Genomic DNA, 14438 nt, shown 5'->3' on the forward strand with positions numbered 1-14438 from the left:
CGAACAAGTCATGTTCCTATAAAGTTGAAAGTGGTCGTGCGTCTGGTTGGGTCGATCAATACAAAATCCTGAATTGCAATCGCAAATTCCACAGCTCAGATACACGGCACTAACATCATTATTCTACTAAAATATTTTCTTCAGACATCTATACAGTTCACGCCGTCATTTCTTGGTAGACCAATCCCTACTCAGTCGAATTGAAATCTCCATTCCAAAAGCTGACTACACGTCTACACGATATACCGAATTTTCTAATTAACAGGCTAATGGATGTATTAACAGAGCTTAACCGTGAAGCACGAAGGTTACTCCAACCGTTCGGAATTATCCTCATCTGGAAATAATCGTATCTTTTCTACACTTTTCCGATTATAACACGTCGTTTCGTCTTCGGCCCCACGTTGGGCGCCATTTTATAATGTTACGGCTACGGGCTGGTTAAATCTTGTTGGCAATGCAGCCTCAGCAGGAAAGGGAATCGGGGTTAGTGCACTATACTGCGCTCTGGGCTCAGCTCGCCGGATGGGGTCGAGGTCTTTCCTATCCCTATACTTCCTTGTTCTCGCCATATTATAAAAATTTAAGTGCACTGACACAGAATCTACTTTGATCAAAACAAAAAAGATCAAAACAAAAAAAAACAAATGTAATCAATCCCCGGTCGGCCTAGATGGCAAGAAGGAATTCGGTAGTCACGTATTTAATTTAGTGATCCTAGGTGTAGGAGATCACTAGTTCCTCTATACCCTCCCTACCTTCGGCAATGCGTGGAACGATGTTGGCATGGCCCCTAACGTAAATACCGCTGCATTATTACACTCGATGCATCATTGGCATTATGTACTTAGACAGAATGGTTGTTATTTATTCCAAATTCATGTTAATTCAAAATAGTTCTATTAATCAAGATTCAAAAGATTCATATATAACAAAAGGTTCATTAACTTAAGAATATAAAATACAATTCATAGCAAAACTGAGCCTTTTTACTCACGAAGGTCAACATTTCCATTCAATACGAAATTAATGATCATTACCAAATTCAAACACTTTCCTTGACGAGCTCGTTGGGCCCAATGAACTACTTCGGTAGCTGTGGAACAATATTAATTATATAAAAATAGTAAAGAATTAAAGAATGATATTTTGGCCGACATTGCCAGAGTGAATCAAGCCTTAACATTGAGTGGATTAGGAAAGGACTTAAGACATATGATAAAGAAATTAATTCTATAGGAAAGATATTCCTTAATATAACTGTATATGTTTATATGATTTTTCATTTAAAGTCAAATTTAATTGAAGTGCAAACACAAGAATGCAAGCAAAAGAAAAGAACAAGACAAAGCAAAGAGAATGTCGATGATCAAATTAATGCACGTTTATATGTGTGTGCATACGCACGCATATGTCCGAATTCTCTTCGAACGAAAGCTCGCTCTTGGCGTGTGTGCTATCACGCTCTCCCTTTCATTACGCTGCACCGCTGCTATACCCAGCTATTTCGCGGGTATGTTCGTACTCACGAATCGATGATCACATGTCCACGACCCAGGTCACCCTAAATTCCGATTCCTGATCTTGTATTCACATCTTCTGCACAATTTTGGCTGACATAAATTTCCAATTTCCTAGGCGTTGTCGATTCCGCATCAAGGATGTTGAGTTTCATCTCGCAAGATACGCTTATAGGGCATTCAAAGGTCGATACAGATCGTCCGTACAACGGAAACGCTGGTAATTCGAAGCGGCCAAAAATAAGACACTGGAGGTTGCGTGGGGGGTTAGGCGTGAGAGCGCCAAAGCACGGCAGACCTCCAGTGACCAAGAGATTCTGTAATAGATTCGGAATTCAGTGAATGTACCAAACCTGCTTTACTCTATAATCACCTTCTTTTTCTCTACGTAGCACTTTGCACTTTCACCACACAATATAGCTTGATCTTGCTTTTTAGTCGATTCTCCGCCGACTTGCAGTTATGTAATTTGGTATGTATTATGTAATACAGGGACACGTGAGCTTCCACTAGAGTTTGCCACTATTGGCACAGGCACAACCGAAGTGTTTTGGGAGAAAAATGGAATTGATCCGCGTGTTCACCGTCGCTGTCGGCTTAAGCGGCATAGACGAGCTTTAACGGGACCCTTCCATGGAATTCGTTCTCGAGAGACGAAAAAGAACATTCGAGCAATTAAAGCTCCATATTCGAAGTAGCTGTTTTTAAAGCCTTGTGTTCGAACTAATCAAGTTGGCGCGTGATTTGAATCTGCTTTATATCTGGGAAATTATTAGGGAATTTAATCTGGGTTTGCTTCACTGGCCACTACAGTCTTTAAGTTCCAAATTGCCACGTCAGTTATGGGTCTCCGAGCGACAAAACGGAACATATTATCGGTGACATCAAAGCTGTTTGACCCCCTTGGCTTGTTAAGTCCTTTAGTAATTAAGGGAAAGATCCTACTGCAGGAGCTTTGGCTCAACAAGCTAGATTGGGATGAGTCAATTCCAATGAACTAGGAAACAGCATGGAACTTATTAAAAGAATCCTTGGGTCAGTTGGAGAAGATTACCATACCTCGATTTGTGCATACTGATCCCATGTCACCGATTCACCGAGCCTTTGCCGACGCATCCATGAGAGCTTATGGAGCCTGCGTCTATATCCGTAGAAAGACTGCAGAAGGTTTCAAGGTCTCTTTGTTGACTGCAAAGTCGAAAGTAGCGCCACTCAAGACGAAAACGCTCTCAAGGCTTGAGTTATGTGCCGCTCACCTTCTAGCAGACCTTTGTCACCGAATCAAATCACTGCTCAAGGTTCCAATTGAGAAAATGAAATTCTGGTCAGATTCAGAAGTTACTCTTCATTGGATCAGATCCCACCCTTCGTCGTTGTCAACATTCGTTGCGAACCGAGTAGCAGAGATTCAAGAGTGGTCAAGTGAAGCTACGTGGCGGCATGTGCCAACAAAACAAAACCCAGCAGACATAGTTTCGAGAGGTTGTGACGTAGAGGAAATCGTGCAGTCGATCTGGTTTGGTGGACCAGAGTTCTTAAAGTTTGAAGAAGAGAGCTGGCCTAGAAATCCACACTTCGAGCTTTCCGAAGAAGAGATACAGATGGAAAGTCGGAAGAAATCGGTCGGACTGACCGTCGCGGCCAAGCCAAATTATTTAGTGGATGTAATCGAGGGATACTCGTCACACCTCAAACTGCTAAGAGTGTTCGTTTTCGTGTTCCGCTTCATCCGAAAATGCAAAGACAAAAGTCTCAACTTTGGAAAAATTCCGTCATCCGTCATCATCAGTCTCAAGAAGATATTGAAAGGGTTCGTAAAGGCACCAAGTTAGGCCCCAGTCTTCAGCGCTTGAATCCCTTCATCCATGAAGAGGCTGGGACATGGTGCTCTTTTTCGTTGTTGCGAGTTGGGGGGCGACTAGTTAACGCTCCTATGTCATATAATGCCAAGTTTCCCTTGTTATTGACAAAACGCTCGCAGTTTGTGCAGACATACGTTCGCTATCTGCATCAAACGAATTTTCATGCCGGCCCACGAGCACTCGTGAGTATCCTTAGACTGCGCATTTGGATACTGAATGCTCAGGCGGTCTGCAGGGCGACAGTTAGGTCGTGTATTCGTTGCTTTAAATGCAAGCCGCTACCCGCAGACCGGCTCCGTGCTCTCCGCCCATTTTCAGTATGTGGCGTTGATTTTTGTGGCCCAGTCTATACGACTCTGAAAATTCGTGGAAGGCCCCCTTATAAGTCCTACATAGCGTTATTTGTCTGTTTTGCGTCCAAGGCGGTTCATTTAGAAATTGTCTCCGATTTGACGACTAATTCCTTCTTGTTGGCATTCCAAAGGTTCGTCGGTCGTCGGGGATGTCCGCAACGCGTGAACTGCGACAACGCGACAAATTTCGTCGGAGCAAGTCGCCACTTCAGCGAACTGCGGAGGAAGATAGTGGCGGAAGCGGACGCGATACGCGAATTTGCGTCAAGAAGCGGGTGCGAGTTTGCCTTCATACCGCCTCGAGCACCGCACATGGGCGGACTTTGGGAGGCCGGTGTGAAGTCTGCCAAGGGCTTACTCCTACGGGCAGTCGGAAGCGCTCTCCTCACCGCAGAGGAGCTGGAGACCGTGCTGGTCGGGATCGAGGCGGTACTCAACTCGCGCCCGCTAGGACCCCTAAGCCCAGACCCAAGCGACGGAGACGCGCTGACTCCCGGGCACCTGCTGACAGGCGAGCCGGTCATCGCACCCCCAGCACCCAGGACCCCGGACCAGGAGGGTCTGAGCTGCTTAAAGCGATGGCGGATTGTCTCGTCAGCCAGGCAAATGTTCTGGCAGCGATGGTCCCGGGAGTATGTGCTGGGATTGCAAATAAGATGCAAGTGGCACCAGGAGGAGCCAAACATAAAGGAAGGCGACCTCGTAATCGTCGCCGAGGACAACCTGCCCCCTCAACAGTGGCTCCTCGGAAGGGTGGTCGGAACAACCGCCGGGCAGGACGGAAGGGTCAGAGTGGTCGACCTAAGGACGAGCAGCGGAGCCACGTTCAGGAGGCCAATCCACAAGTTGGCGCTTCTGCCTCTGGTTTTAAGCCTTCCAGGCCTTCAACGGGGCCGGTGTAGCGCCATTTGGCTAATAATAATTGTTATTAGGATAGTGTTTCATGAAATCTAGTGTAAGTTAGGCTAGGGCAAAGCGGGAGCGCAATAAAAGCTCGCTCTCTCGCTCTTGGCGAATTCGCCCCGCTTTGCCACCGTAGGTAAGGTAGGCACAGAAGAAATTGTTTTAATATATGAAGGAAGTCGAGAAAAATCCATGAAAACGAACGCACACACTCCTTTTTTTCGTCGTATTAAAATTCAAAATTGCAGTCACCCAAGTTGTTTCGGTATCTTTATTTAGAAAAACTATTCTAAAATTTCAAAGACCTATGACGGAAACAGACTTAGAAAGATGGCCCTCCCCAGACCACCCAAATTTGGCGAACGCCGCATGATGTTACGTAGACAGCTGGTAGGTATACACATATACGAAAAGAATCCCCAAATCCTGTTTTAAATAGTCACCAAACGCTGTCGGAAGCAAGTGGAGAGTTCAAACCCACGCCCACGATATCAGCTCCCCGGCTCATTTACATATTCAATCATGAGACTTTTAAAAACGATCTTCATGAACCACGAGCTGGCAGCGAGAAGGATGTACAAGCGCTGCGCAAGACATTCGAGAAACTCCAGTGCCAGATAATAGAAATAAAGGATCCTACATTGGCTGCGGTAAAGGAGAAAATAAGTGAAAGTGAGTAGTGCCGAGAACCACTCAAATTCCAATATCGTAATAATTAAACGAGGGGGAACGTTGTGAGTTGCTGTGGACACCGCAACTCTACAGTTATACCCGATACTAAGTCAGTATGGCTCTCCTCCGGCAGACGCCGCTAATATTAAACGACACGACAAAGAGTGCGTGCGAGAGAGACAGAAAATCAGTCTGAGAGTGACGTCGGGCGCTGCGTAGCCACTGCAAATTGATTTGTTCCTTTTGGCTATACAAATTATCTGATCTAAACCAGATTCAGCAATCTGATAGATATGGTCGTTATCTATGATTCTGCGTTTTTAGTTTTCTCGAATGTGCAATATTGTGAATGCAACAGATTTTCGTCCTTTGTGGGGGCGGAAGGGGGTGGGGCGAAATTCTGAGATATACGTTTTATAGTGAGATCTAACAGAAGTGCGGATACCAAATTTGGTTACTCTATCCTTAATAGTCTCTCAGATTTTGAATATCCCCAGATTTTCGTCCTTTGCGGAGGCGGAAGGGGGTGTGGCGAAATTTGGACACGAAACGGTCAAGGTCCGATATCACAGGAGTGTGGATACCAAATTTGGTTGCTCTGGCTCTTATAGGTTCTGAGATCCTTGAACTCATATTTTGCAATTGGCAAAGCCGACCATGAAACCTGTGTGTTAGAGAAAGACAGAGCGAGAATGAATGAAATTGTTTTCTTGATTCTGGTTGAGATTTTACACTCTAGAACATATAGTCATCCTCTACGATTCTGCGTTTTTGGCTTTATCGTATCTTTAAAAATGTGGATGCCACAGATTTTCGTCCTTTGTGGGGGCGGAAGTGGGCGGGGCGAAGTTTTGCAATATTTTTGTAGCAGTGACATATCACAGAAGTCTGGATACAAAACATCGTTGCTCTAGCTCTTATAGTCTTTGAGCACTAGGCGCTGAAGGGGACGGACAGACGGACGGACGGACAGACGGGCGGACGGACAGACGGACAGACAGACATGGCTCAATCGACTCGGCTATTGATGCTGATCAAGAATATATATACTTTATGGGGTCGGAAACGATTCCTTCTGGACGTTACACACATCCACTTTTACCACAAATCTAATATACCCCAATACTCATTTTGAGTATCGGGTATAAAAAGTATTACTTTAGGTAGGCGCCTTCAGTGTGGATACCCATCAAGAAATTGCGGATCGTTATAATGAGATAATCACTGGGAATTTTAATTACTTAGCTTCGATTTAAAGATCAACATTAATAGATTATACATCAATCGTTACACGGTCACGTTTTTATAATGGGAGAAGACGACGAGCCAAAGTATATGCCAACAACTGGAAAACAGGAGGTATGTGAGCAGGAGCAGGTGCTCGAGAATAAAGGAAACCCACATGTATAAATATAATATATAATGGTAGGCAGTATAAACTGCCCCTTGGGTACCCAATCAAAGCAAATGTAGATGATATAGGCGATCAAGATGACATAGTTGGTCAGGCTGGTAATGAGGAAGAAGATCAGCAGAACGGATGATTTCTGGAGGCTGTGTGGAAAGAGGTAATACTAATGGTGTTATGCTAGAGCTGAACCTACGAGCAGAGCCCCGCCTATCAGGAAGACACAGCCCCGGCTGTGACAAATAGCCACCGCCTGCTCAATCCTATCGATGAAATGATCTGGAAAGAATGGGGATAGGTTTTACAGGGGTTGATTGACTCTGCCATTAAACTTACATTTTGCTCCAATGGTGGCGATGGTTAAGTTAATAACAAAGTCTAAACAGGCGATGATTATGCACGCCTTGCGTAGTGCAATGCAGTAGCAGCACCATTTTAAGCGTATCATTTGGAGATTGTTGTGCTATCGGCTGAGAAACAGACTATAGAATTTTCGTTATTTTTCTGACTGATAAGGTAAGGACGGGTATGATTGACAGGTGAATCACGTGCTAGAAATAGTACCTTCCGTCTACAGTTTATGTAGGGTTGTGCATCGTACATATCATCTATGGTACAGAAGAGGCAGAAACATGAATTAACAGACAAAAAAACACATTCTACATTGAAAGAAATATATATCGATAATATTTTCAATTTTGAATGCGCCTAAATTAAATTAAAGAAGACGTTAAAATTTGATATTGATGAGATAAGTGCTTGATCAAACCTCTCTAAATAAAGAGGGTCCCGCCCAGGGCCGCATAGAAGGAGTAGGCTACAAGCCAGCAGTACAAAGAGATCACTGTTTAGGGAAAAACGATTAATTGAGCCAGAGCCAGGGCCAGAGCCATGGAATACTTACAGAACAGTAAGAAATAGGTTATTAATACAAAGTACCAAACGGCAAGAATTACATCGGCTACGAACAGGGGGATCAGGTATAGGATCATTGCTAAGGTCATCAATATGTATGGGATCATGAATTTGGTGCTAAGCTAGAGAATGGAACCGATTCAGTCAGGCCATCTATCTGTTTCCTATGAAAGGATCTACCATACCTTAATGGAGCCGTAGACAATGCCCGCGCAACTAATCAAATGTACTATGAATAAGAAAATAGTCAGCTTGTGGCACAGATCGGGAGACCCTAGAGAAATGGTAATGGCAGAGTCAAGTTTACTTAACCTCTGATACTGTCCTGTGTAACTCACCCGTTCCGGCCATTATCATTATGAAGAAGCCTCCTAACACGTCAGCAATAGCATGGACTAGGCCTGATATGATCGCACCCAGACGCAAATCCACGAAGCAGCAACAATTCTGTAGATAGATCATTCTTCAGGCGGCTTTTTAGTATTGTATACTGAGAAAATCCTTAACTTTGATTTGTTGAGTTGAGTTCTGAAGTTTTGCGATTACTTAATGTGTGACAGTAATGATAGAGCATGTTATATCGAAAGAAGTTTTATTTGATGAGAAAACATGATTCAGAATTAACAAAAGTTTTGCGATATTTATCTAAAATTAGCGGTACTAGTAAGTAGTCTCTGCAGCTGGTTCGAGGGTGGGGGGGGGGGGGGGGGGGGGGGATGGGACATATTTCAACGTAGACCTCCAGCAATGACGATTGCAATGACCGTCCCTGGCCTATCAGCAGTAGCTGTACGAGTATGTTCGGATTTTCGGTTACGTATAAATAAATTACAAGTAAACAACGCAATCGGCAATTAATGCGTATACTTTTGGCAAATAGTATCGAAAAGAGGCCGGGAAGTCCAAGAGAGTCGACTCGGAGAGCGTAGAGTCTCTCCCTCGGTCTGGAGTACTCCCTGTGTTTGCCTTTGCAATTTCGTTTTCAGTATCCAAATATACAAAATGGGCACAATGCGCTCCGATGGCTTCGATGCGAATCATCGTCTCCCCTGCCCCTGCCCCTGCCCCGCTCATCGTCTTCTCATTTGTATGCATCGTGCGGCGCTGCAAGTGCGGATTCAGCTCGGACGCGTAACGGCGATTGGGAAGCCATCGAAAATATTATGCAAAGGGACCCAAGGGGCTTATGAAAACGTTGTCCGCCATCTGGGGGAAGCTGCACTCATATATAATGCCCGATTGACCTGTCACAATAGAGTCATTCGTGAACAAACTATCGACGAGAGATCAGCATGAAGCCCCAGATTGTCCTACTCTTCCTGGCCGCCAGCCTGGCTCTGGCTCTTGCCCGTCCGGAGCCGCCAAGGTCCCGCCTCCACCTGCCCCACAACAGGAATACGGTCCACCGCCACCGGCCCAACCTTTGCCTGTCTACGGTCCACCAGCAGCCTTCTACGGTCCACCCGCTGCCACCGCAGCCGAGACCATTGTGTAACGGTTGCGGTTGGACAATACCGATTCAAAACGAGGGGGAGCGTTGTGAGTTGCTGCGGACACCGCAACTCTACAGTTATACCCGATACTTAGTCAGTATGGCTCTCCTCCGGAAGACGCCGCTAATATTGAACGACACGACAAAGAGTGCGTGCGAGAGAGACAGAAAATCAGTCTGAGCGTGTCGTCGGGCGCTGCGTAGCCACTGCAAATTGATTTGTTCCTATTGGCGATAAAAATAATCTGATCTGATCCAGATTCAGCAATCTGATAGATATGGTCATTATCTATGATTCTGCGTTTTTAGTTTTTTCGAATGTGCAATATTGTGGATGCAACAGATTTTCGTCCTTTGTGTGGGCGGAAGGGGGTGGGGCGAAATTTTGAGATACACGTTTGATAGTAAGATCTAACAGAAGTGCATATACCAAATTTGGTTACTCTAGCCTTAATAGTCTCTGAGATTTTTGAATATCCCCAGATTTTCGTCCTTTGCGGGGGCGGAAGGGGGTGTGGCGAAATTTTAAACCAAACTTGTCTCGGTCCGATATATTAGGAGTGTGGATACCAAATTTGGTTGCTCTAGCTTTTGTAGTCTCTGAGATCTAGGCGCTAATGTTTTACTCTAAGCAAAGCCGCCTATGCTACGTGTGTGTTAGAGAGAGACAGGGCGAGAAAAAATGAAATTGTTTTCTTGATGCTGGCTATAATAATGATACGATCCAATTCAGATTCCGCAGTCTTAAAGATATGGTCATTCTCTACAATTCTACGTTTTTGGTTTTCTCATATCTTTAAAATTGTGGATGGGGGCGGAAGTGGGCGGGGCGAAGTTTTGAAATATTTTTGTAGCAGTGACATATCACAGAAGTCTGGATCCAAAACATCGTTGCTCTAGCTCTTATAGTCTTTGAGCACTAGGCGCTGAAGGGGACGGACAGACGGACAGACTGACAGACGGACAGACGGACAGACAGACAGACAGACAGGGCCCAATCGACTCGGCTATTGATGCTGATCAAGAATATATATACTTTATGGGGTCGGAAACGATTCCTTCTGGACGTTACACACATCCACTTTTACCACAAATCTAATATACCCCAATACTCATTTTGAGTATCGGGTATAATAGGTTATCGCTATGGTGCTCGGTTATCGCATGCAATAACCTTGGGCCAATTATCGCTGCGGGGCATAGTATAGTTGGGGTGGGTGCAAGCAAGCTCGAGGTAGGGAACAGCTGAGCTGAGCTGCCGTAAGTGCTGTGCAGCGCATCGCAACGGAGCTTTCGAAGCCGAGCTTTAAGATCGGTAAGCGCTTATTTAAGCAGTGCAAAAGCACCAGAACGTTCTCTTTCGAAAATTTGAATCTGTGCAGCCGGTGGCTATCTCTGCGTCGGTAGCAAATATATAACTAAATCGACCACGTGTAAGCCCAAAAGAAAAGAAAAGTAACCCAAATAAGTGCCACAAAGACAAACCGAACAGAAACGAGGGGGAACGTACTCATTTTGAGTATCGGGTATAATAAAACGGAACGGGGAAAATCCCACACGGTGGGCGCGCCGCAAAAATCGGGCGAAAATTAATAACCGTGCGCCGAGAAAACTGGCAAGAAACTACCCTGGCGAAAAGTGCATATTTGCCTCGCCTCGCCAGCAAGTGTTGTTCTTGTTGCAAACCCGTGCGTCCCGCAGCTCTGCCAGGAGAACCCAACGCTCGTGTCTCCGTGGAAAAATCCGAAAAACCGGTATTTTTTTTCCCTTTTGGAGTCGTTGAAGCATCCACCTGCCCGGCGACATAACCTCCACCGGCCATAACCCTTGCGCCATATCTAAAGTACGCGCATAGAGGGCATAAAGATCCCCCCCCCTCTATGCGTCGCTAACTCACTGTCTGTGACGGCCTAGAAGACGCCGCCACGGATCCGGACCCAGATTTCGTAGCATATTGTAGTTTTAATTGTAATTTTTTTTGGTTCCTTCTGAGCACTTATATGACTATGTAACTTTCCTTAACTCTGCGTCACAGTCCTACCTCGATAGTCGGGAATGTGAAAGTTCCCAAAACGGAATTTATTTTTGCGGGTTGGAGACCGAGAAACTTAATCATAAAGTAACAGACTACAAAAAAAACGAGGGGGAACGTTGTGAGTTGCTGTGGACACCGCAACTCTACAGTTATACCCGATACTAAGTCAGTATGGCTCTCCTCCGGCAGACGCCGCTAATATTAAACGACGACAAAGAGTGCGTGCGAGAGAGACAGAAAATCAGTCTGAGAGTGACGTCGGGCGCTGCGTAGCCACTGCAAATTGATTTGTTCCTTTTGGCTATAAAAATTATCTGATCTAAACCAGATTCAGCAATCTGATAGATATGGTCGTTATCTATGATTCTGCGTTTTTAGTTTTCTCGAATGTGCAATATTGTGAATGCAACAGATTTTCGTCCTTTGTGGGGGCGGAAGGGGGTGGGGCGAAATTCTGAGATATACGTTTTATAGTGAGATCTAACAGAAGTGCGGATACCAAATTTGGTTACTCTATCCTTAATAGTCTCTCAGATTTTTGAATATCCCCACATTTTCGTCCTTTGCGGGGGCGGAAGGGGGTGTGGCGAAATTTGGACACGAAACGGTCAAGGTCCGATATCACAGGAGTGTGGATACCAAATTTGGTTGCTCTGGCTCTTATAGGTTCTGAGATCCTTGAACTCATATTTTGCAATTGACAAAACCGACCATGAAACCTGTGTGTTAGGTTGCTCTGGCTCTTATAGGTTCTGAGATCCTTGAACTCATATTTTGCAATTGGCAAAGCCGACCATGAAACCTGTGTGTTAGAGAAAGACAGAGCGAGAATGAATGAAATTGTTTTCTTGATTCTGGCTATAATAATTATACGATCTGGTTGAGATTTTACACTCTAGAACATATAGTCATCCTCTACGATTCTGCGTTTTTGGCTTTATCGTATCTTTAAAAATGTGGATGCCACAGATTTTCGTTCTTTGTGGGGGCGGAAGTGGGCGGGGCGAAGTTTTGCAATATTTTTGTAGCAGTGACATATCACAGAAGTCTGGATACAAAACATCGTTGCTCTAGCTCTTATAGTCTTTGAGCACTAGGCGCTGAAGGGGACGGACAGACGGACAGACGGACGGACGGACAGACGGGCGGACGGACAGACGGACAGACAGACATGGCTCAATCGACTCGGCTATTGATGCTGATCAAGAATATATATACTTTATGGGGTCGGAAACGATTCCTTCTGGACGTTACACACATCCACTTTTACCACAAATCTAATATACCCCAATACTCATTTTGAGTATCGGGTATAAAAAGTATTACTTTAGGTAGGCGCCTTCAGTGTGGATACCCATCAAGAAATTGCGGATCGTTATAATGAGATAATCACTGGGAATTTTAATTACTTAGCTTCGATTTAAAGATCAACATTAAGAGATTATACATGAATCGTTACAGTATCGGCGGTCACGTTTTTATAATGGGAGAAGACGACGAGCCAAAGTATATGCCAACAACTGGAAAACAGGAGGTATGTGAGCAGGAGCAGGTGCTCGAGAATAAAGGAAACCCACATGTATAAATATAATATATAATGGTAGGCAGTATAAACTGCCCCTTGGGTACCCAATCAAAGCAAATGTAGATGATATAGGCGATCAAGATGACATAGTTGGTCAGGCTGGTAATGAGGAAGAAGATCAGCAGAACGGATGATTTCTGGAGGCTGTGTGGACGGACGGTAATACTAATGGTGTTATGCTAGAGCTGAACCTACGAGCAGAGCCCCGCCTATCAGGAAGACACAGCCAATGCAGTGACAAATAGCCACCGCCTGCTCAATCCTATCGATGAAATGATCTGGAAAGAATGGGGATAGGTTTTACAGGGGTTGATTGACTCTGCCATTAAACTTACATTTTGCGCCAATGGTGGCGATGGTTAAGTTAATAACAAAGTCTAAACAGGCGATGATTATGCACGCCTTGCGTAGTGCAATGCAGTAGCAGCACCATTTTAAGCGTATCATTTGGAGATTGTTGTGCTATCGGCTGAGAAACAGACTATAGAATTTTCGTTATTTTTCTGACTGATAAGGTAAGGACGGGTATGATTGACAGGTGAATCACGTGCTAGAAATAGTACCTTCCGTCTACAGTTTATGTAGGGTTGTGCATCGTACATATCATCTATGGTACAGAAGAGGCAGAAACATGAATTAACAGACAAAAAAACACATTCTACATTGAAAGAAATATATATCGATAATATTTTCAATTTTGAATGCGCCTAAACTAAATTAAAGACGAGGGGGAACGTTGTGAGTTGCTGCGGACACCGCAACTCTACGGTTATACCCGATACTAAGTCAGTATGGCTCTCCTCCGGCAGACGCCGCTTATATTAAACGACACGACAAAGAGTGCGTGCGAGAGAGACAGAAAATCAGTCTGAGCGTGACGTCGCGCGCTGCGTAGCCACTGCAAATTGATTTGTTCCTATTGACTATAAAAATGATCTGATCTGATCCAGATTCACCAATCTGATAGATATGGTCATTATCTATGATTCTGCATTTTTAGTTTTCTCGAATCTGCAATATTGTGGATGCAACAGATTTTCGTCTTTTGTGAGGGCGGAAGGGGGTGGGGCGAAATTCTGAGATATACGTTGTATAGTGAGATCTAACAGAAGTGCGGATACCAAATTTGGTTACTCTAGCGTTAATAGTCTCTGAGATTTGTGGATGCCCCAGATTTTCGTCCTTTGCGGGGGCGGAAGGGGGTGTGGCGAAATTTGGACACGAAACGGTCAAGGTCCGATATCACAGGAGTGTGGATACCAAATTTGGTTGCTCTGGCTCTTATAGGTTCTGAGATCCTTGAACTCATATTTTGCAATTGACAAAACCGACCATGAAACCTGTGTGTTAGAGAGAGACAGAGCGAGAAAGAATGAAATTGTTTTCTTGATTCTGGCTATAATCATTATACGATCTGGTTCAGAATTTGCATTGTAGAAGATATGGTCATCCTCACCGATTCTGCGTTTTTGGTTTTATCGTATCTTTAAAAATGTGGATGCCACAGATTTTCTTCCTTTGTGGGGGCGGGAGTGGGCGGGGCGAAGTTTTGAAATATTTTTGTAGCAGTGACATATCACAGAAGTCTGGATCCAAAACATCGTTGCTCTAGCTCTTATAGTCTTTGAGCACTAGGCGCTGAAGGGGACGGACGGACGGACGGACGGACGGACGGACGGACGGACGGACAGAC

At 44.7% G+C, this 14438-nt stretch overlaps 3 protein-coding genes across 10 annotated transcripts; all 3 read right to left on the reverse strand.

Annotated features, from left to right (window-relative positions):
* Positions 1-6455: 6455 nt before the first annotated feature.
* LOC117194132 lies at positions 6456-8046 on the reverse strand. Of its 4 annotated transcripts, XM_033398780.1 has the most exons (5): positions 7972-8046; positions 7283-7326; positions 7055-7200; positions 6915-6997; positions 6456-6857 (listed from the first exon to the last, which is right to left on the reverse strand). In XM_033398780.1, the coding sequence occupies exons 3-5, from the start codon at positions 7164-7166 to the stop codon at positions 6606-6608; spliced, it is 447 nt and encodes a 148-aa protein (XP_033254671.1). In that variant the 5' UTR covers positions 7167-7200; positions 7283-7326; positions 7972-8046; the 3' UTR covers positions 6456-6605. The 4 variants fall into 4 exon arrangements, 3 of the variants coding, with proteins under 3 accessions (XP_033254671.1, XP_033254672.1, XP_033254673.1); XR_004474748.1 differs by lacking the exons at positions 7283-7326; positions 7972-8046 and having other exon boundaries at positions 6456-6655; positions 6713-6864; positions 7055-7250; XM_033398781.1 differs by lacking the exons at positions 7283-7326; positions 7972-8046 and having other exon boundaries at positions 6456-6655; positions 6713-6857; positions 7055-7252.
* Positions 7404-8195, reverse strand: LOC117194133. Its single transcript, XM_033398783.1, has 4 exons — positions 7972-8195; positions 7819-7907; positions 7623-7755; positions 7404-7562 (listed from the first exon to the last, which is right to left on the reverse strand). Exons 1-4 carry the CDS (start codon positions 8093-8095, stop codon positions 7492-7494), a joined length of 417 nt encoding a protein of 138 aa, XP_033254674.1. The 5' UTR covers positions 8096-8195; the 3' UTR covers positions 7404-7491.
* Positions 8196-12473: 4278 nt separating this feature from the next.
* Positions 12474-13408, reverse strand: LOC117192970. 5 transcript variants are annotated; one of them, XM_033397690.1, is made up of 4 exons: positions 13309-13408; positions 13081-13226; positions 12941-13023; positions 12474-12882 (listed from the first exon to the last, which is right to left on the reverse strand). In XM_033397690.1, the coding sequence occupies exons 2-4, from the start codon at positions 13190-13192 to the stop codon at positions 12631-12633; spliced, it is 447 nt and encodes a 148-aa protein (XP_033253581.1). In that variant the 5' UTR covers positions 13193-13226; positions 13309-13408; the 3' UTR covers positions 12474-12630. The 5 variants fall into 5 exon arrangements, 4 of the variants coding, with proteins under 4 accessions (XP_033253581.1, XP_033253582.1, XP_033253580.1 ...); XM_033397691.1 differs by lacking the exon at positions 13309-13408 and having other exon boundaries at positions 12474-12680; positions 12738-12882; positions 13081-13278; XR_004474470.1 differs by lacking the exon at positions 13309-13408 and having other exon boundaries at positions 12475-12680; positions 12738-12889; positions 13081-13274.
* Positions 13409-14438: the final 1030 nt, after the last annotated feature.

Source organism: Drosophila miranda (genome assembly GCF_003369915.1).
Source record: "Drosophila miranda strain MSH22 chromosome Y unlocalized genomic scaffold, D.miranda_PacBio2.1 Contig_Y2_pilon, whole genome shotgun sequence".
Taxonomy (NCBI): Eukaryota; Metazoa; Arthropoda; class Insecta; order Diptera; family Drosophilidae; genus Drosophila; species Drosophila miranda.

What these genes read in the sequence shown, in the direction of transcription:
- LOC117194132 (XM_033398780.1), bottom strand. Translation starts at nt 7,166, where the DNA reads ATGATACGCTTAAAATGGTGCTGCTACTGCATTGCACTACGCAAGGCG. An exon ending in CGCCACCATTGGAGCAAAAT is followed by an intron (nt 6,998 to 7,054) that starts GTAAGTTTAATG and finishes CATTCTTTCCAG; the next exon opens with ATCATTTCATCGATAGGATT. An exon ending in TGATAGGCGGGGCTCTGCTC is followed by an intron (nt 6,858 to 6,914) that starts GTAGGTTCAGCT and finishes CACAGCCTCCAG; the next exon opens with AAATCATCCGTTCTGCTGAT.
- LOC117194133 (XM_033398783.1), bottom strand. Translation starts at nt 8,095, where the DNA reads ATGATCTATCTACAGAATTGTTGCTGCTTCGTGGATTTGCGTCTGGGT. An exon ending in TTGTCTACGGCTCCATTAAG is followed by an intron (nt 7,756 to 7,818) that starts GTATGGTAGATC and finishes TCCATTCTCTAG; the next exon opens with CTTAGCACCAAATTCATGAT. An exon ending in AACCTATTTCTTACTGTTCT is followed by an intron (nt 7,563 to 7,622) that starts GTAAGTATTCCA and finishes TTCCCTAAACAG; the next exon opens with TGATCTCTTTGTACTGCTGG.
- LOC117192970 (XM_033397690.1), bottom strand. Translation starts at nt 13,192, where the DNA reads ATGATACGCTTAAAATGGTGCTGCTACTGCATTGCACTACGCAAGGCG. An exon ending in CGCCACCATTGGCGCAAAAT is followed by an intron (nt 13,024 to 13,080) that starts GTAAGTTTAATG and finishes CATTCTTTCCAG; the next exon opens with ATCATTTCATCGATAGGATT. An exon ending in TGATAGGCGGGGCTCTGCTC is followed by an intron (nt 12,883 to 12,940) that starts GTAGGTTCAGCT and finishes CACAGCCTCCAG; the next exon opens with AAATCATCCGTTCTGCTGAT.